Source organism: Schistocerca americana, chromosome 1, assembly GCF_021461395.2.
Source record: "Schistocerca americana isolate TAMUIC-IGC-003095 chromosome 1, iqSchAmer2.1, whole genome shotgun sequence".
Taxonomy (NCBI): Eukaryota; Metazoa; Arthropoda; class Insecta; order Orthoptera; family Acrididae; genus Schistocerca; species Schistocerca americana.
The window spans coordinates 25917267-25939446 of record NC_060119.1 but is presented as its reverse complement, the minus strand read 5'-3'; the positions used below and the strand labels follow the sequence as shown (position 1 = coordinate 25939446).

Here is a 22180-nt window from a genome sequence, read left to right as displayed (position 1 = left end):
GGCCAGAGCTAATGTCTAAAATCTGGTAATCCGGGCACACTCTTGACTCTGTGGATCGCGGAATATTGAATTCGCTAACGATATCCGAAATAGATTGTCCCGCGCGTCGATCTCCAACTATCATTCCGCGTTCGAAGTCTGTTTCTTTCCGTCGCGTGGCCGTAATCATTTCGGATACCTTTTCACACGAACGACCTGAGTACAGGCAGCTCCGAAACTACGTAGCCCTTTTATATACTGTGCACGCGATACTGCCGCCATCTGTGTGCGTGCATATCGCTCTCCCGTGACCTCTGTCACTTTAGTCTAGAAAGAAGATCCACAGTATTCGCCATCCGAACACATCGAGGAAGCCGCACGAGGAAGTGGAAGCGAAGTGAGCATTTGTTTGTGGCAGTTTGGCAACGATGAGTAGTTCGGCCTTGACGTTGAGCGCTGTGTTTGAGGAAAGCAGCTTCAATCCGTGTAGAGTCAACCGACAAGTAATTTTAACCAGGCGGTGTACGGCCGCGAAGCCGAGGTGGTGGGGGCGAGGCTAGGCGAGCGCTGCGCTGCTGCGGCCCCCTGTCTGGTCCCCTTCCTCTGTAAAACTTCCGGACAGACTTCTGCTGCTCGACTGTTCTACTTGTCTCGAAGGCTGTTATTTCACACCCTCGGAGAGACGTCAGGATTTATACAGCCCCTTTGTGGACTGCGACCCATAAAGAAGCAGAGCGAGGGTTCGTTTCCTCTCCGGCTCCATCCCCGTTGCCCAGTTATACGTGCTGCGACGGCCGTTGTGCGGTGGCACGTAAACCAGTGCATTACGAAAGTCAGTTGTGGGCAGTGTCCGTCAGTGGAAATATCGCCTCGTTCTGCGGTAGGCCGAGGCAGCAATCGCCGTTGCCTAATACCCGCCCGCTCTCTGCACGCGTAGTGCGGTTGGCGAGCTGGAGCAGCGACGGCCGCCCAAGTGTGCGCCTTCCCTGTACCCGATTCTGCGGGACAGCCGGCAGCTGGGGGCAAGTGGTCGAGTTGTCCGGCTGCTGAGGCAGACAATTCTGAACAAGTGCAGACTTAATTCTCACGAGAAATATTTACAAACTGGGGCTAAAATTTCTGCCGCGTACAATTAATAGCGAAGTGTGTGAGAAACATCACAGCCGTCTGCTTCGTCTGGAACGAGTAGAGATAGGACGTTCATATTCACAGGAAGTGTTCTGCAGAAATGATTAGCATTTGAATCGTGTCGGCCTACAGGTTCGAGGTGAACATCAATATCGCGGCTCAACACCACTTACCGGTAAAATGTGCCTGCGACTCTCACTGTTCCTATAAACCGAAGGTATTGGATCAGAGTGACTTGAGCAGACGTGCAGGGGTGCCTCAAAGACGTATACGCAAAAAGTACTCTCAAATGAGCCGGCCGAAGTGGCCGTGCGGTTAAAGGCGCTGCAGTCTGGAACCGCAAGACCGCTACGGTCGCAGGTTCGAATCCTGCCTCGGGCATGGATGTTTGTGATGTCCTTAGGTTAGTTAGGTTTAACTAGTTCTAAGTTCTAGGGGACTAATGACCTCAGCAGTTGAGTCCCATAGTGCTCAGAGCCATTTGAACCATTTTTGACTCTCAAATGAGGCGCATTATTGGCATGACAGAACGTGATGAATCCACCCGGGAAATGTGGGACGGAGTGCAACGGGTGTCTGTAGAATGGTTCACGGAAGGCCGTAGAACAGGACGGGCTGGGTCACTCTGCGCCACCCAAAAAATGGTTCAAATGGCTCTGAGCACTATGGGACTTAACATCTGAGGTTATCAGTCGCCTACACTTAGAACTACTTAAACCTAACTAACCTAAGGACAGCACACACAGCCATGCCCGAGGCAGGATTCGAACCAGCGACCGTAGCAGCAGCGCGGTTCCAGACTGAAGCGCCTAGAATCGCTCGGCCGCAGAGGCCGGCTGCACCCCCAGAGAAGAGCGACACGTCATCCGAATGGCGATGCAGGACAGATCTGCGTTCTCCTCGTCTCTGGCGCAGCAGTGGGACAGCGTAACTCACCGTACGCTACCAGGGGTGACAGTCCGTCGCTGTTTATTGCGGCACGGGTTACGTGCGCGGCGTCCACCTCTCCATCTACCTTTGACGAATGTGTAGAAACATGTTAGACGGCAATGGTGTATGGAACGACGTCACTCGCGACAGGAATGGCATCAAACAGTGTTTTCGGACGCATACAGGTTCTGTTTGATTGAAAATGACGGCCGATTTTGATTCGCTTCAGACAGGGGGAGCGGCATCACAGTGACTGGATTCGCATCAGACATACAGTACCAACTCGAGGCCTTATGGTGTGGCTGTTATTGGGCAGAACCACACGTCACAGTTGGTGCATATCCAGGGCACTGTGACTAGTGTGACCTACGCGACTGAGGTCCTGTGACCCGCACCTGTACCCTTTCCGCACAACATCCCAGACATTATTTTTCAGCAAGTCAGTGCACGACCACGTGTTTCTGCACGAACACGTGCACTCTTGGTGTCACAGGATGTCACCCTTTTGCTCTGGCCCACCAGATCGCCACCAATTGCCAATCGAAAATGTGTGGCGTCTCCTGAAACGACGGGTCAAGTGCTGTGGTCCAGTGCCAGTCACCACAGATGAACTTCGGAATAGATGAGTGCAGCACGGATGGTTAAAACACAGGACACCATGCGCTCCTGACACGGGTCGATGCCGTCACTCGTGGAACAAGTTTTCAGGGCCCATGGCGGACCCTGTGCCTACTAGACACCGGGACACATGCTGAACCGAGGTGACTGAAAAGCAGGACATACTAATGCACGTGTCCTGTGAATATGAACGTCCTATCTCTAGTCGTTCAAAGTGTTCTGGTTTTTTTCTGATCAGGAGTTACATTCAACTCCACTGCCAAACGTTAAAAGATACACGCCCGGCGTCACGGACAGGTTTCATTCTTTCAATTCCGAAAGTAGCCCCTCTGAGAGGAGTGAGGAACATTCATTTCTCCCACACAAAGTGCCCAACTGGCTCTCGTCTTACATACATATTTACCTGTCTTTTAATTTTTTTTATTTAAATTTTTTTGTTTTACCGGAAAGCTTTTTCTCAGTGTTCTTTTCACCAAGGGAAATCGCTCCATGCAGCCACCTGTGTAGTACGGATCTCAGTGTAGTTAGGAAGGGCGAGCTGCGACTGTAGTTCTGAGCGGGACAACAAACACGCTCTTCAGTACGTCAGCGTAGCGGCGTAGGCCACATCGAGGGCTCATTTCAAGCAAGAAGGTTTGTCAGGACGGGATGTTACTGACCGAATTTACGGACACCACAGGAGTGTCATTCTGAAGTGCGGCTGTTACCCCGCGACACGAAACGTGCAAAGCATTCGCGAATGCTGACTTGGCCGCGCCCCGAACAACTGGGGTCCCTTCTCGAGGCACCTCGGATGCCCGTGTCAGCCTGGACAGCTTGCAGCCGTCTCCACACATTCAGTTTGCCGTCTCGGCGTCCGTTGCAACAGTCACTTCATGTCCCAAGTCCGCACCACCGTAATCCACGCTGGAATATATCTAGTAAAAGCTAGGTCAATGACATTACTGATTACCTTTTAAACTGTGCTCTCTTTCGACATTACGTCGTACCTGTTTTTATTCATCCTTGCTCTTTTTTTTTATATTGGTGCAGTATACAAGGTGATTCAGCTGCCCCTGCCGTGTCTTTTTAAGCAACCCACAATATTACAATGTTGTGACTGCCCTTCATAAACCACGATCAAGATTTTCATTTACTCTGGCTCGCTAAGGAAGAACTTTTAGCCATATTTAAAAAGTGAGCAGGGCCTTTATCAAGGATATTTAATATAGCTACATTGTGCACTAGGATACGTTTTGCGCCGGAGGCCACGTTTTTCGAGCTATTCGAGAAAAATTTGCAAAACTGATCTTCAAAAGCACCTCCACACCACACCCGTCCCCGACCAGTCAGGTTTGCTAGTACTTTGCTCCTGGCACTCCCTGCTACCACTGTACAGAGATTACCAACTGCCCGAAATATTCCCGATGTTCGGACTTTATCGGTGTCCATTGATTCGGCTATTACGTCACCAGCATAGTCGGCTACTTCGTTAACATTAGTAATGCAAACGTGCTCAAGAGGACAAAGGACGATAAGCTACTTTGGTAAACTAATTACATTGACAATTTCATCCAAATTTAACGCTTACGAACACAGTAGTTTCCTAGTCAGAAAGTCTGACGAATACAACGATGTAAATGTTTATTTTATGGTGTTAAAATTCACAAACGTCGATTTCACAATTTGTACGTGCTCGAGAAAGCCGGTGACGTAATAATGCCAGTCAGTGAAGACCAAAACAGATCGAACGTGGGAAATAATTCGTTAAGTCGCAAATACTTGTAGTATGGTAGAGGGGAGCGCCATGAACATCACAATAGAAATCCTGACCGATAGTGATTGTGCGTGGAAGCGGCGATGCGTTTGAAGGTCATCTCTGTAAGTTTTTCTCGAATAACTCGGAAACTACGACCCCTAGCGACAACGTATCACAGTACAAAATTTAACTGCATTAAATTTAGTCCAAAAGGTCCTGTTCATTTTTCCGTAGCACGTAGCGCGTAGCGACCGACAGAATATGAAAATCTCGCGCGTGGTTTATGAAAGGCAACTGTAACATTGCGGGCTGCATAAAACGTCAGCCGTAGGGGCAACTGAATCACTGTGTATATTAAGTTCTTCTGTTGTATTGGCTCTCTGTTGTAATACTTCCCACAAAAATTTCGCTTCAAACGACTGAGTTCTTGTTTTATGTGATCTACGTATTGTGCCGCAAAACATTTGTCGTTTATTAATGACGTCGTTATAGCAAAGCCTAGGAGCTGAAAGTGTGACAATTGTTCCATTGCTTGTTCGCCTATTACTATGTCCGAAAGTACCGGAAATTTCCGTTTGAGGGCCATTATTTTGCTTTTTGTGACATTTATAGATATCAGTTCCTACATTATTTCTGTAGACACTACATTTGCAAACAGAAAAAAAGGAATACCCAAACAGAAAAAAGGAATACTTTAACGTGCTACACAAATATAAATGTCACGGAGTCTTTCTGAAAGTATTTCTCGCGAATGCAGCCTTGTTTGCAAGTTAATCGTGGACGATCAGCAGTTCAGACACGAACAGAATATAGGCTTTTGAAATGTGGCGGCATATAAGAATGCTAAAGATTTGTTGGGTGTGTGAGTTAAGTACTGAATCGAATCGGTGAGAAAAGAAGTGATCAGTTGACAGGACACATCCTGAGGCATCAACGAATAGTCGGTTTGGTGGTGGAGTGGGGTAGACGTTGTAAGCGGAAACTAAGGTTGGCCAAAAGTGAGCAGGTTCAAGTGCTCGGAAAAGTTATACAGCAATGTACAGACTCGGTCAGAACAGGCTAGCATGGAGAGCTACGTCAGATGAGAAGACGATAACAACAACAATAAAATAAATGTTAATAATAATGATAATATTTGTGACAATAATAACTCAATTATGGCGAAGAATTCTTCGCTGAAAAAAGTATAAAAGTATAAAAACGAGTATATATATATATATATATATATATATATATGCTTTGCCGCAGTGGATACACAGGTTCCCGTGAGATCACCAAAGTTAAGCGCTGTCGGGCGTGCTCGGCACTTGGATGGGTGACCATCCAGGCCGCCATGCGCTGTTGCCATTTTTCGGGGTGCACTCACCCTGAAGATGCCAATTGAGGAGCTCCTCGACCGAATAGTAGCGGCTTCGGTCAAGAATACCATCTTACGACTGGGAGAGCGGTGTGCCGACCCCACGCCCCTCTTATCCGCATCCTCCACCGATGATGACACGGCGGTCGGATGGTCCCGGTAGGCCACTCGTGGCCTGAAGTGCTTTATATATATATATATATATATATATATATATATATATATATATATATTCGTGAACTTATTATGTATATATACCTACACTAGTGCTTTTATATATAAATATGTATAAGATCTGGAAAGGCATCGAATTACGTTACCATTAGTTTTTATAATTTTTTTTTTTGTCTTTGGGAAGAGCCTTGGGAAAACTTACGGACTACGATCGTTGCTGTACTCGTGCATTCTGTGACGCAACATCCGCGTTGACATCTGCCATAACACCAGATGCACTCGCTCACAGCCGGCCGGTGTGGCCGTGCGGTTTAGACCCTTCAGTCTGGAACCGCGTGGCCGCTACGGTCGCAGGTTCGAATCCTGCCTCGGGCATGGATGTGTGTGATGTCCTTAGGTTAGTTAGGTTTAATTAGTTCTAAGTTCTAGGCGACTGATGGCCCTCCAATGTGTGGTGCTTGCGGCGTCCAGGTCACTGTGCGCCACGTTTTAATGGATTGCGTTTTATTTTCTGACCAGCGGGCCGCGGCTGACTTGCCAGCGAACCAGCCATCTCTTTTACGCAACACTCGGACGAATGTGGTTAAAGTTTTAAAGTTCTGTGCCATGTCAAATGTTTTTACAAAGATTTTAGGGAGAGGGTCTTAATTTGCTCACTGTGTGACAAGCTCGCCCATATTTTATGTAAGTGGCCAGCCAATGACAATTTACTGTGGCACTCTTGTTGCTACGTTTTCCCTTTCCTTACATTCTACTTTCTTATGTAGCATTTTCCTTCTTTTCCTGCTTTCTTTGCGTGTATGCTTCAGTTTTATTAGGTCTGTCCACATTCGTTCACTTTAATGTGTGTCAGGGCGCTGATGACCTCGACGTTGAGCGCCCATAAGCCCCAACACACACACACACACACACACACACACACACACACACAAACACACACACACACTCGACTCGGTCATCTTTTTCCAGTTGGCACGACGTAGACTCGATTGCGAAATCCCAAAATACTGGCCCACAAATCGACTGCTGTGGGTACCGTTCGGTAAGTCTTTTATTACTTTTTTGTGTACCATCTGACCATTCCTGAAGTCTGCCGCTAGAGTAATCTGAAGCTGTAGTATGGACACTGGGGGAAGCTATCCGTAGCTCCCGTGATGTCACTTAACATTGGTGTTGCGTATTTTTTGTTGCACGTATGTAATGCTTCGACCGTCTCGTTAAATGCCTCTTTACAATACAAATGCCTTTTCTGAAACCGAACTGGCACCGACCGAGTGTAACCGGCGACGTGTGTGTGTGTGTTGCAGGGCGGCGAGCGCATCGCCTGGGAGTTCCACCAGGTGACGCTGACGCGCGTGCCCGGCTACGGGTTCGGCATCGCCGTGTCCGGCGGCCGCGACAACCCGCACTTCGCCAACGGAGACCCCGCCATCGCCATCTCGGACGTGCTCAAGGCGGGGCCCGCCGAGGGCAAGCTGCAGTGAGTAGCGCGCACTCTGCGTCTGCCCCTCCACTCTGAGCTCTGCTCCTCCTCCTCCTCCTCCTCCTCGCACTTCCCTGCCCACAGCCTTCACCGGCGCTCTAGAATACACCGAGGACGGACACAGAAATGTGGGAACGCGGCCAGAAACGCGTGCTTCCACATAAATACAGATGCTAGCCGGGCGTGCAGGTTGCGCCGCCGTTTCCGACCGCGGACGCCGACTGTACTGTGTCCTCTTTTTACGCCATGTCCTAAAGTGATACGGCCATAATGGCATCGTCAAAACATATGAATATACCATTATAGCTGCTTCACTTTAGGACATGGCGTAAAAAAGATCTGAGGATGGTCATTACAGACTGAAACCGGTCATCGTCTAAAGAATTCATTTGTGATCAGAAACTAGAATAAAAAAGCATTTTACAGTATTGGATCACTGTTTGTATACGCGATTATGTCGCAGTTGGTGAAACTTTTTAATAGGTTCGTGTATAGCATGCGCCAATATTTTCGCAGAAAATCAAACAGAACATCGATATGTCAGCAATATGACCATATACATATGGAAAATTGTGAAAGAAATATGGGAAATGACATAAAATCGGTGAAACTCGGGGAAGACATGGTATAATCACGAAAAATTGTTGTTAGGTACGTAAATATTGAGGGAAACAGCATGAAATATGTAAAATCGCGAAAACCTAGTAAAATTAAGGAAACTTATTGAGAATACGAAAAATTACAGACAGATACTGCGATGTTACAAAATAAAAGTGATGTTGCTATTCAATGGAAAGTTGGAAATTGAGATTTAACTAACTGTTTTATCAATCACAATTGGCGTAAGAATCATGGATTGACCATTGTCATAAAATATTGCATTATGAGATGTGAATAGTTTTTACTTGCGGTTTCGCGTGGCTTGAGGCAGTCACAACTAGCGTGCTATTGATTAAGAAGTTGCGTTATCGTCTTTCTAATTACTTCATGATCGTAGATACGGTCATACCCGGTTGTGAAGTTATTGTTATGACAAAAAAAAAAAATTCCTAAGGGACCAGAAAGTTCTTAAGGGCGCAAAAACAACTGTAACATCACACAAAAGAGAAATTCAATATTAAAGCTGATGCAAGAAGACGATAAAACAGTTTTCTTTTTATCAATGTAACACGCACATTGGACTGCTGATCTTGGAGTCTGTAATATTAGCAAAATGCATAATTAAAATGAAAATAATACTGAGGAGATAATAGAAATGAGCACTGCTAAATGATTCAGTATTCCCAGAACAAATATTTATTATAACTAAAACATATATCGTACCTTAAGCTTAATACTACAATGACGGTAGATTTTTATGTCCATACCATGTCCATTGAGCGCTCTTTTATATAGCCATTGTCCTCTTGAGTCGCTCGTGCTTCGTCACGGTAAGTTACAACAGTTCTTCTTCCTACACTTCACTCAAAACTTAGACGGAACACGTTTTTATTTATTTAGTAAAAATAATTAGATCAGACCGCCACAAATCTGCGTCCGTCTTACTCGAGAAAAACAGTAAAAGTCTTTTTAGCGCTCAAGGCTTCATTTGTTCTCCAGCGAACAAAATAGTGAAGGATCGCATATCCATCCGTACTTTTCTGTTTATATTGCCGCCCAAAGACGACGAATTACATTATCTAGAAAATTCCACCGTCGCCATGCGACGCCTTATTATATATTAATCATTCTTTATAAACAAGTATTTGCCTTCTGGCTGAATTTGCTGTTTTAATTAAGCCAAAAATAGCGAATATCACATTGCCTCCCATGAGGAGAGAGGGAATGCCGAAGGATTACCTCGATCCTCATGTCCTCATGAGATATTCGTGATTTTTGGTGTGACATTTACATAACGTTACTGGCGTACAAAGTACATAAATTGAAATCACATTTATAAACATATATCAGATATTTATCATTTTTCAAAATAAAGTTTTTCATTCTTTGTTCATCAGTCACTTCATTCCATAATACCAAGATTAACATTTATGTGCATATTTAAGTTTGGTCCATATTTGCTTATAACAATAAGTGAACGTTCATTTCGCACTTCAGGGGATAGAATTCAGGAATTACTTTCTCTTGAGCTTAACAACTAATACATAAGTACAGTGAGTGCTTATTTTCACTAAACTAGAGTGGACAATGTTCGAGCATCTGTTGACTCCTTGTGGTTCAATTACAGTTTAATAACGTAGCACTACACTTCGTGATGCTTTCACTTTCTGTGTTAGCTGTCTACGGCGTTCATCATGCAGTACATCTGTCCTTTCCACTGTGGTGCCAGGAATTCAAGTGGCTTCCCGGGTTTTTATTTACAATATGAAACAGAAGAAGTGGAAAATTATTAGTATGACTTACAAGCTACTGGATACATTTGTTAAGGATCGGGACTGGTCTGGAGTTTAGGGTCTTCCTATAGTGCACATTCATTTTCTTTGTCCATCAAGAGACAGGATTATAATTCATTTTAGCAGCGTTCAGGAGTGCCGGTATTAATGGCTTTAAGGCCTGAGTAATCTAACAATCTACTTCTCACTCATCTTAACTTCAACTCAAGAAAATTGCTTAATTTACATATGAAAATGTAGTCACACAAGTGTACAAATGTCTTTCCTCCAGTATGTACGATTGAAGTCATGGCGGTTAGCAGTTTAAAGTTTGGATTGTTTCGTCACCCACACGTCAACACGTCAGCCACTCACAGCGGCTGCACAGTGTTGCGTGAGCTCCAATACTTAGTATCCGTTCGCGCTCAGGCTGTAACAGAGCTGCTGGTCGTCGATTGCTCCCTTTTTTTTTGTGAACTTCGTATCACACGAGTGCATCGATACAAACACCTCGCGCGCGTTTCCCATCGGAGGAGCCGGACACTGAAGTTGCCTCCATACTTCTCTGTCAACTGCCTCCCATGAGGCTCACAGGTAAGTGACGACGAATGTTTTAGCTGTCGCTGCACTTAGAACAACACTGAACTTTGCGTTGCACCTGTTGTCGTAGCCTTGACTTCTTTTTTTTTACACTTGCAGTACAACACTACCACTAGTATACAGTGAACCCTCATTATGAAAATTACAGGTTTCGCAACACTCGTTGCATTTATTCTTTAGTGCACCCAAGATCATTTTCTACTGCCACGCAGCATATCTACTACTTAACGAGTACACATTTAACGCTGAATCTTTTTTTTTTCTTTTTGTGCTTTCCTTTGTGCTTGCCAAATTTTTTTTTTATATTTGAGGGCAGACTGGATAACAATAGTTCTCCCTCTTCGCTTCATGTACTCAGCAATCGTTCTCTGTTAAAAAAAAAAATAGGGTAACGCGTGTCTACTATTTTTTTTTTTTGCATGAATGGAATTACCGACAGTTCACTGGGTTTACGCAACCGGTCCATAACAAACATTACCAAAGCTAGCGACGTCCATCACGCTACGTGTCTCATTTCTCATAAGCACTGCTTTGCTTCGAAGCACACGTGCCTTTTACAAGTCGACCCTTGGTCTGGGTTAATGAACCAGGATCAAAAGGAACGGGCACAAGGAAAATGGATTTCATAAGAGGAGTGTCTTAGGAGACATTTTTGCAATAAAATCTGCATGTAAATAAAATTATCTTAATAAACATAGGCACATATATAAACTTCAACCTCCTTCCTTACAGCATGCTTTGCTACTTCTACGTCTTACTCAGGTTATAGTCAATATTAAGTTTAAATATCACTGCATTGCTTGTTCTTTAGATTAGCCTTCAATTAGGGTATTGAATGGTCGCTAGATTACACTACAGATCTTCTGAAGATCTTTACTTGGACTTATTTATGATACAGGGGGCTTGCTGTGTGGTTATTTAGTACCTCGATTCTACTGAAATCAATTCGTCAGCTAACATTCCTCATATACTCTTTACATTGGGCTCAGATCACAGGGAAATAGTTTACTTTCATAGCAATTAGTGGCCTCGTGGAGTACTTACGCTACATTATTGATGCTTCATGGTTTGCCTCTATTTGTACTGTATTTCACCTAACTTAGTTTACTACAGCTTATTGTCTCCTTGCGTGAACACATGTGGGTTACCACTTGTTTTTCCATTTAACAGCACGCTTTAACTGAACTTTAAGCTATTTCTTCTACTCCTGTCCACTGTCTGGACTGTTTGAACATGTACCCTTTTTTTTAAGCAGGTAATTTGGGCTTTTACTACAGAACTTCAAGTACTTACATTACTAAAAATAAATCTATAAATATTCTTGTACATTGAGAGAAGTGCTTATTTACGCATCCTCCTCCATTTCTCACCTTTACATATTTTATTTAGCTCCGGGCAATCACCTCGCAAGCACTTTTTTTCTTATTACTAACTTAAAATTAAATTGAAATTCTTGGTGCAACCTCAATTTCCTGCTTCAGCTTGTTGAAGAAATATCAGTTCATGTCCATCACTATAAACAATTTTTCCATACATAGCATTTAATACTTAAAGATGACATGTAGTAGCCGTTACCATGTAGTCAGTGCGCTGTTCAACACAATACTTATCATTAACAGTTCACACAAGGGAATTTCCAGTAAGCAAGAATTCATTTCCACGACAGTATTTAACCACTACCATTATAAAATTTCTTTAAGTCTTGGTGGTGAAATAAGCCTTTTACTCTCCCCGTAGTCGGGTCAGTTAATAAATAACTCCCTATGTGCGGTTTCCTTAAAATAAGGTAAGGACCTTGGTACATGTGTTGCCACTTGCGATTTTTTTTACATATTAAGGATGGCTTGAAATGAGTCTTAAGTAATACCTTTTCACCTACATGGTAATTTACAACTTTGTTTACTTTTGTATCATAGACTTTCTTCCTTAATTGAGCATTGGTGGTAATGGAACTTAAAGCTTCTCGAATTTTGACATCTAGATCTACCTCAGGGCTAGGTATCTTGGGAAGAGGATCAACCCACTCATTCTGTTCCTTCTTTCGAGATATCAACTCGTGTGGAGTAAAACCTGTGGAAGTGTGTGGCAAATTATTAACTATCTCCTCAAAAGGTGTCACAAAATCAACCCAACGAGTTTGCTTGTCTGGAATGTACGTCCGAACAAATCTGTTAAACTCCTTGAAGATCCGCTCAGTCAAATTCGACTGAGGCCTAAAACGTGATATTAAGATCTGCTTGACATTGTGATGGGCCAAAAACTCACGCCATTTGCGGCAAGTAAAGTTGGATGCATTATCTGAAAGTATAGATTCGGGGACTCCGAATCGAGGGAAATAGTCATTTTCAAGACAGCGTATAATAGGCGGAGCACAAGATGTCTTCATAACATACATTCGAACGTATTTTGTGAAGTTGTCGAGAACAGCAACGAGGTATTTGACACCTTCCCTACCCATCGGTAGAGGGCCAGCCAGGTCAATGCTAATGAGCTGATTAGGTCTTTCTGCGATGATCGGATTCAATGGAATTAAAGTAGGAATATTCAGAGCTTTCGCCTTTTGGCAGATGACACAGAATTTTAGTAATTTGTGTATCCGACGATGTAGGTTGGGCACTTAACAGTAAGTACCAATCTTCTTTTTACACTTCTCTGGACCATAGTGGCCCCAAGAAATGTGGGTATACCACAAAAGATGTTCGACAAAACTGCTAGGTATACAAACAAGCCAGTTGTCTGATGACACAGAGGTACGATGAAATAATACCTGATTATGAATCTTGAAGAATTTGGACAACTTATGGTTTGGATTTTCTTGAAGAAGTCTGATTATTTTTCCCCACTTAGGATCTGTGGTCTGTAGTGTCTGGATTTGCTTGCACAGTTCCAAGAAATATTTTCTATGAATGGGATCCTGCATAAGAAGAACTTTGTAATTCGACATCTGTTCTACCAACTCACTTGTCTCAGGCAGACCTTCTGGTGAACGAGAAAGTGCGTCTGCAATGTTATCCTTGCCCTTTATATACACAATATCAAAATCGTATTCTTGCAAAAATAAACACCACCTGGTCAGGCGCGGATGTTGTAATTTACAGGTCAAAAGATACGAAAGTGCTTGATGGTCCGTAAACACTTTTATCTTTCTGCCAAAAATGTAATAATTAAACCTCTTGAGGGACCAAATAACTGCAAGTGCCTCCAGCTCAGTAACTGAATAGGACTTTTCACATTCTGTTAAGACCCTACTCGCAAAACTAATCACTCTGATCTGCTCTGTTTCGTCTACTAATTCAATCTGAAACAAACAAGTTCCAATTCCAACAAACGAAGCGTCTGAGGTGATACAAAATTCTTTGTCCATTTGTGGATGACAGAGAATGTTATTGTTTAAAAGACCATCTTTAATTGCCTGAAAAGCTTTCTGACACTCTGGTGTCCAAATCCAATGCGTACTTTTCTTGAGAAGATTGTGCAAAGCGGGATTGTTCATTACTTGACCAGACAGAAATCGTCGAAACAAAGACGAAAGACCGAGAAATCCTCTTAGTTGCCTCTTAGTTACCGGTGTAGGGAAATTCTTAATCGCAGACAACTTTTCCGGGTCGGGTTTAATCCCTTCAGGTGTAATTACATGACCCAAAAACTTTACCTCACCTTTTCCAAATTTTGACTTTTTCAGATTTGCTGTAACACCATGTTCTTGAAATCTGTGAAACACCCTTCGTAGAATAGCTAAATGATCTTCCCAGTTCTTAGTGGCTATCAACACGTCATCTACGTAAACAGTTACCTCATCCAGAAGTTCAGGTCCTAACACAAAATCAAGAGCAGAAATAAATATTCCTGAGCTCACATTTAAACCAAAAGGCATGACCTTAAACTGATATGAGCGGCCGGCAAATATAAAAGCAGTATATTTTCTGGATTCCTTGGCTAATTTCACCTGCCAATAGCTACTTCTTAAATCAAGTGTACTCAAAAATCTAACGCCATGAAATTTTTGCAAGTGCTCCTCAAGTGCTCCAGGTCGAGTCCTTATCGGTACAATTATTTTGTTTATTGATCTGGCGTCCAGTACTAGTCTGACACTACCGTCCTGTTTAAGTACGGACAACAAGGGACTTGAGTACGGCGAATTCGATAACTCGATAACATCCCAACACAGCATTTTCCTAATCTCATGCTTTACAGCTTCTCGTCGGGCGTAGGGTACTGAATAGCTTGCTTTGCAGAACGTTGAGTGGGGAAGCACTTCCATTTTATACTCGAACCCTTTTATTACTCCTGGTTTCTTTGAAAAGATTTTCTTGTAACTTACTAATAAATGGAACAACTCATATTTCTGCTCCCCCCTGAGTTCAGTCGATTCCTTGGCTTTAGCATCGATCTCGTCTTTGTCAGGAAGTAAGTCTTCATACTCATTGTCATTTATGTCATCCCATTTAGTCAGGTCATTTGTCTGATCAAAGCACGGTTTGCCTGTCCTCTGTCGTCTCCAAACCTGATGCAATGTCAACACTGCCTTCACCTTACTCCTTAACAAGTTAACAACAACTTGTTGTTGATTTACGATAAAGGTACACACTCCAGATTCAATATCTATCACTGCTTTTGTTTGTCGAAGAAACTCCATCCCCAAGAGACATGGAACTGACAAGTTCTTTACTATTAGAAAGTGGCAAAAAACCAAAACAGATTCTATCTGCAGTTGAAGCTGCGTCTGTAAACAAACTCTCTGTTTCAATGGACCAATCGCTCCCGATATGGAGCAACCCTGAATCGGCAATGATAAAACTTTTGAAACAGAAGACACCTGTCTGAAAAGACATGATGACATCACATTGATGTTTGCTCCTGTATCAACAATGGCTGTGACAGGAATGTTAGTAATAGAAATCTTAATCTAAGCCTGGACCTGTTCATCATAAATGTCATTAATGTCTTGAGCTTCTAGGTCAGGTGCAAGGTCATCTCGTAAGTCGGTCTCATGGTCGTACCGTATCGCATTAACATACTCAGAATCAGAGTATTCGTTAGTACCCCCACTGGAACCGGCAGCGACCTCTAGGAGGCTGAAAGGCGCTGCCTCTAATTTTCCGCAGGATGTTTAACCTGTTTGTCATTCATGGCCTTAAGTGTTTGTTCCGTTTCATATTGGTGCTGGTTATGTGGTACAAATGCCGGTGTAAAGGGGTCAAATCCACTGGGTGCATTCACTTGTGAATAGAATACTTGAGAAGGCTGATGTCGCCCGATCTTTTGGTTGCCGGCAAAACCATTTCCTTGTGAAGGAAAGTTCGCATTTGGTGCCATTTGAAAATTGTTCCGCGGTCCTCTATCCTGTGAATAGTTGTTCTTATGTTGTGCTGGGTGGCCTCCGCCTTGCCCATGCCACTTGCTATATTTCGACCTATAACTTTGATTGTACACTGGCCCATTTGAAAAATTACCACTAGTTTGTGGAGAATTTCCATACTGCTCAGGCGCAGAATTAAAGGGTGGGTTTCCGTACTGATGTTGTACCTGGTGGTTGTAAATTGGGTGGTATCTCTGCTGATTACTGTAATTGGTTTTCTGCTTCCGTTTAAAGTTATTGCCGTTTGCGTTTTGATAACCGCTGGCAGGTTGGTAACAGCGGTCGCAGTAGCTCGCTCTCTCCTTGGGCGCATTGTTGTCCGCGTGCGATGCATTCTGCTGGCTGCCAGGGAAGAATTTGCCGCTGCCAACCTTGGAGCGCACATCCTCGCTAATTAAATCTAAGGAATCCAGCACAGAAAGGAATACATCCGTGTCTTCTTCGGACACATTTACTAATTTCTCTCTAATAGACACAGGGAGTTTGCTTTTGAGAATCATAATTACGTCCTTGGAAGAAATCGGAGAATCCCAGAATTTAATTTTTGCTAGGTACTTCTCATTGAAAATTTCCGCACCATACACCTCCTTCCTTAATCTTTGCTGTACCCCATTACTCCAAAATTTTGCCAAGAACATTTTCTCAAACTCTTCATAATTCCTACACGTGTCTACCATTTCCGTTCCCCATAATGCTGCATCACCAGAAATAAAGCCAGTGACGAACTGAATACGCTGTCTGTCTGTCCAGCTCCTGGGAAATATGCCGGAAAAATTCTTTAGGAACACGATGGGGTGTATTTCTCGCTTCTGCGGATGAAAAACAGGAAAAGTGCGATGCTTAATCACACTTTCCTCTTGCATTAAACTCACAATTGTGGGCGGATCATTTAGTTTCCCTACTCGGGACTCAACAGGACTGTTGTTTTGCATGTAATCAGGCGGTGAACGATAAGGAGTTGACTGACATTCGTCACCGTCTAAAGAGTTGTTCCCTATAGTTTGCGTATGTGTGTGCGGATTTTCTACCCAGTTTCTCAGCATTCTGACTTCGTCCACTACTTGCTGCTTCCACTCGGGAAGATCCCGTGTAAGTGTCCTCCGAATCTGTCCCAATTCAGAAACTGCTGTGTCTCCCGACTTACCAGGAGCAGCTAAGATTTCATAAGTTACATCCTTGACAGTCTCCCTAAGCTCCTCCCTGACCTTCTTTTCGATAAAAATATCTTTACCCTTTATCCATTCACTGTAGTGTTCCGACAATGCCTCCGCGTGTGCTTTCACGGTGCTCTTAACCTGTTCTTCGATATTGATTGAGTCTATCTGCCTCGACAGATCCTCTACTACACCTTCAATGTCAGATACTGCATTTCTAACTGAGTTTATTTCTTTGGTAGCTGCCTGAATTTTTGTGTTTAATGTTCCAGATACTTCAGCTATTTCACTTCTCACCTGTTTCTGCATTTTCTGAATTTGATCACTGATCTTAGTTTGCACCTCACCCAAATGGGTATTTAATTCAGCCGTAATTTCTTTATGCAGATCTGTTTTGATTGTGCCTAGCTCTGTTTTTAATGATTCGCTTACAGCATCTAGTCGGGCGTTAACAGTCTCATTTTGTATTTTTATAGTCTCATTTTGTGTTTTTATATTCACATTTACTGCGTCAAACTGTTGTTTCAGCATTTCCATTAACGCACCGAGGTCATTTGTAGCTGCAGCGGGACGAGTTTGGACTTCAGGGTCACTTTCCCCTGTTACAGACATGGTTAGTTCAGTTTCCACACGGGAACCTACCGTTCGCGATCGTAAAGGGTATGGAATACTATGAACGTCTTCACTCCCGTCTCCTGTTGCCATTTTCGTCAGTAAATCAGGTGCTACGCAAGGCTTTCGTCGTTTGTCAGTGACGTGGTGAGTCCGCTAAGAGCACCGCCCTCGCGTGAGCAACAAATGAAATTCTATCTGGCAAGAAGACAAGATGGAACCTAACCGTTTCAGACAAATGAATGAAGATGCTCTTCACTGCAAATTGCGCACACTATCCACCATGTTGAAAATGCAATACAGGTATACTAACAATGGGGAGAAATAATTTCTATTATCAGACTACGAAGAATTTTACTTTGAAAGATAAAATAAAGCAGATTTTCTATAGCGGGAAGGAGATAGAAAGGATGTGGATCGACTTGGAAAAGCAACGTTGCTACTGAAGCACTACACTGCGTATGCAAAATTCTGACTTACTTTTTGATGGCTTGAATACCGCTATGTTGTCTCAGCAAATTCACGTCTCTTTTCTTTTCTTTTCTCTCGGTAATTAAACTGCATTATTGACCGTTATTCTCACAGAGAGACGATGTGTACATGAAACGACAGAACATTTATTAACACAAGCACATAGAAAATTTTCCAAGAATTTGAACTAATTTTTGGTCAAGTCCCTGTTCGGGCGCCAAGTGTGATGTTACAAAATAAAAGTGATGTTGCTATTCAATGGAAAGTTGGAAATTGAGATTTAACTAACTGTTTTATCAATCACAATTGGCGTAAGAATCATGGATTGACCATTGTCATAAAATATTGCATTATGAGATGTGAATAGTTTTTACTTGCGGTTTCGCGTGGCTTGAGGCAGTCACAACTAGCGTGCTATTGATTAAGAAGTTGCGTTATCGTCTTTCTAATTACTTCATGATCGTAGATACGGTCATACCCGGTTGTGAAGTTATTGTTATGACAAAAAAAAATTTCCTAAGGGACCAGAAAGTTCTTAAGGGCGCAAAAACAACTGTAACATCACACAAAAGAGAAATTCAATATTAAAGCTGATGCAAGGAGACGATAAAACAGTTTTCTTTTTATCAATGTAACACGCACATTGGACTGCTGATCTTGGAGTCTGTAATATTAGCAAAATGCATAATTAAAATGAAAATAATACTGAGGAGATAATAGAAATGAGCACTGCTAAATGATTCAGTATTCCCAGAACAAATATTTATTATAACTAAAACATATATCGTACCTTAAGCTTAATACTACAATGACGGTAGATTTTTATGTCCATACCATGTCCATTGAGCGCTCTTTTATATAGCCATTGTCCTCTTGAGTCGCTCGTGCTTCGTCACGGTAAGTTACAACAGTTCTTCTTCCTCCCTGCCGCCGTTGGATAAGCAGCTGAGCAGCAAGTCGTATACTCCTAGCTCACTCATTTGTTACATAGTTTAATTCTTAATTTCTTTGCGTGTTTTTGGTTCTTGCATTGTTTAATTCATAAATTTCGGGCGTATTATAGTATTTGAGAGTGTAGCATCGTGTTTTAGTACCTGAATAGTGTAATTTCGCTTAGTCTCCTTCCGCCGCCGAGCAGTGTCAGCAGTGCGCAAGTAGCAGCATTACTGCATTTACTAGGCAATCTTGTATTTTAATAACCGTTTAAATTTTGTCGATTTTTTTGCGCTCTCTGTAGATTAGTTCAGACGTTCTTAGCAAAACAGTTTTTAGCATGGATAGGGACTGCAACTGCTGTGTTCGGATGCAGGCTGAGTTGGCATCCCTTCGCTCCCAGCTTCAGGCAGTGTTGGCTTCGGTCACACAGCTTGAGGCTGTTGCCAATGGGCATCACTGTGGGGGTCGGGATGGGGGTTTGTCGGGGACGGCCAGCTCGTCCCACGCATCCCCTGATCGGACTACGACTGTGGTTGCCCGGGATACTGCCCGCATTGAGGCTGATCCCTCACCTGTGGTAGAGTGGGAGGTCGTTTCAAGGTGTGGCAGGGGGCGAAAGACATTCCGGAGGGCTGAACGGAAAGCCTCTCCAGTTTGTCTGACGAACCGGTTTCAGGCTCTGTCTCAGGCTGATACTGATCTTCGGCCTGACATGGCTGCTTGTCCTGTTCCAGAGGTTGCCCCTCAGTCTGCAAGATACGGGCAGTCGCAGAGGGTGGGCTTACTGGTAGTTGGGAGCTCCAACGTCAGGCGCGTAATGGGGCCCCTTAGGGAAATGGCAGCAAGAGAGGGGAAGAAAACCAATGTGCACTCCGTGTGCATACCGGGGGGAGTCATTCCAGATGTGGAAAGGGTCCTTCCGGATGCCGTGAAGGGTACAGGGTGCACCCATCTGCAGGTGGTCGCTCATGTCGGCACCAATGATGTGTGTCGCTATGGATCGGAGGAAATCCTCTCTGGCTTCCGGCGGCTATCTGATTTGGTGAAGACTGCCAGTCTCGCTAGCGGGATGAAAGTAGAGCTCACCATCTGCAGCATCGTCGACAGGACTGACTGCGGACCTTTGGTACAGAGCCGAGTGGAGGGTCTGAATCAGAGGCTGAGACGGTTCTGCGACCGTGTGGGCTGCAGATTCCTCGACTTGCGCCATAGGGTGGTGGGGTTTCGGGTTCCGCTGGATAGGTCAGGAGTCCACTACACGCAACAAGCGGCTACACGGGTAGCAGGGGTTGTGTGGCGTGGGCTGGGCGGTTTTTTAGGTTAGATGGCCTTGGGCAAGTACAGAAAGGGCAACAGCCTCAACGGGTGCGGGGCAAAGTCAGGACATGCGGGGACCAAGCAGCAATCGGTATTGTAATTGTCAACTGTCGAAGCTGCGTTGGTAAAGTACCGGAACTTCAAGCGCTGATAGAAAGCACCGAAGCTGAAATCGTTATAGGTACAGAAAGCTGGCTTAAGCCAGAGATAAATTCTGCCGAAATTTTTACAAAGGCACAGACGGTGTTTAGAAAGGATAGATTGCATACAACCGGTGGTGGAGTGTTCGTCGCTGTTAGTAGTAGTTTATCCTGTAGTGAAGTAGAAGTGGATAGTTCCTGTGAATTATTATGGGTGGAGGTTACACTAAACAACCGAACTAGGTTAATAATTGGCTCCTTTTACCGACCTCCCGACTCAGCAGCATTAGTGGCAGATCAACTGAGAGAAAATTTGGAATACATTTCACATAAATTTTATAGTCTTAGGTGGAGATTTCAATTTACCAGATATAGACTGGGACACTCAGATGTTTAGGACGGGTGGTAGGGACAGAGCATCGTGTGACATTATATTGAGTGCACTATCCGAAAATTACCTCGAGCAATTAAACAGAGAACCGACTCGTGGAGATAACATATTGGACCTACTGATAACAAACAGACCCGAACTTTTCGAATCTGTATGTACAGAACAGGGAATCAGTGATCATAAGGCCGTTGCAGCATCCCTGAATATGGAAGTTAATAGGAATATAAAAAAAGGGAGGAAGGTTTACCTGTTTAGCAAGAGTAATAGAAGGCAGATTTCAGACTACCTAACAGATCAAAACGAAAATTTCTATTCCGACACTGACAATGTTGAGTGTTTATGGAAAAAGTTCAAGGCAATCGTAAAATGCGTTTTAGACAGGTACGTGCCGAGTAAAACTGTGAGGGACGGGAAAAACCCACCGTGGTACAACAACAATGTTAGGAAACTACTGCGAAAGCAAAGAGAGCTCCACTCCAAGTTTAAACGCAGCCAAAACCTCTCAGACAAACAGAAGCTAAACGATGTCAAAGTTAGCGTAAAGAGGGCTATGCGTGAAGCGTTCATTGAATTCGAAAGTAAAATTCTATGTACCGACTTGACAGAAAATCCTAGGAAGTTCTGGTCTTACGTTAAATCAGTAAGTGGCTCGAAACAGCATATCCAGACACTACGGGATGATGATGGCATTGAAACAGAGGATGACACGCGTAAAGCTGAAATACTAAACACCTTTTTCCAAAGCTGTTTCACAGAGGAAGACCGCACTGCAGTTCCTTCTCTAAATCCTCGCACAAACGAAAAAATGGCTGACATCGAAATAAGTGTCCAAGGAATAGAAAAGCAACTGGAATCACTCAATAGAGGAAAGTCCACTGGACCTGACGGGATACCAATTCGATTCTACACAGAGTACGCGAAAGAACTTGCCCCCCTTCTAACAGCCGTGTACCGCAAGTCTCTAGAGGAACGGAGGGTTCCAAATGATTGGAAAAGAGCACAGATAGTCCCAGTCTTCAAGAAGGGTCGGCGAGCAGATGCGCAAAACTATAGACCTATATCTCTTACGTCGATCTCTTGTAGAATTTTAGAACATGTTTTTTGCTCGCGTATCATGTCATTTCTGGAAACCCAGAATCTACTATGTAGGAATCAACATGGATTCCGGAAACAGCGATCGTGTGAGACCCAACTCGCCTTATTTGTTCATGAGACCCAGAAAATATTAGATACAGGCTCCCAGGTAGATGCTATTTTTCTTGACTTCCGGAAGGCGTTCGATACAGTTCCGCACTGTCGCCTGATAAACAAAGTAAGAGCCTACGGAATATCAGACCAGCTGTGTGGCTGGATTGAAGAGTTTTTAGCAAACAGAACACAGCATGTTGTTATCAATGGAGAGACGTCTACAGACGTTAAAG

At 43.6% G+C, this 22180-nt stretch overlaps 1 protein-coding gene across 3 annotated transcripts in view; it reads left to right on the top strand.

The window, feature by feature from the left end:
* The window catches only part of LOC124546004 (tight junction protein ZO-1), a 710801-nt gene that overhangs the window by 304139 nt on the left and 384482 nt on the right, over positions 1-22180 (top strand). For all 3 annotated transcript variants that reach the window (XM_047124988.1, XM_047124979.1, XM_047124983.1), the window contains exon 2: positions 7232-7404. In XM_047124988.1, coding sequence (XP_046980944.1) covers positions 7232-7404 — 173 coding nt within the window. The remainder of the gene's footprint in view (positions 1-7231; positions 7405-22180) is intronic.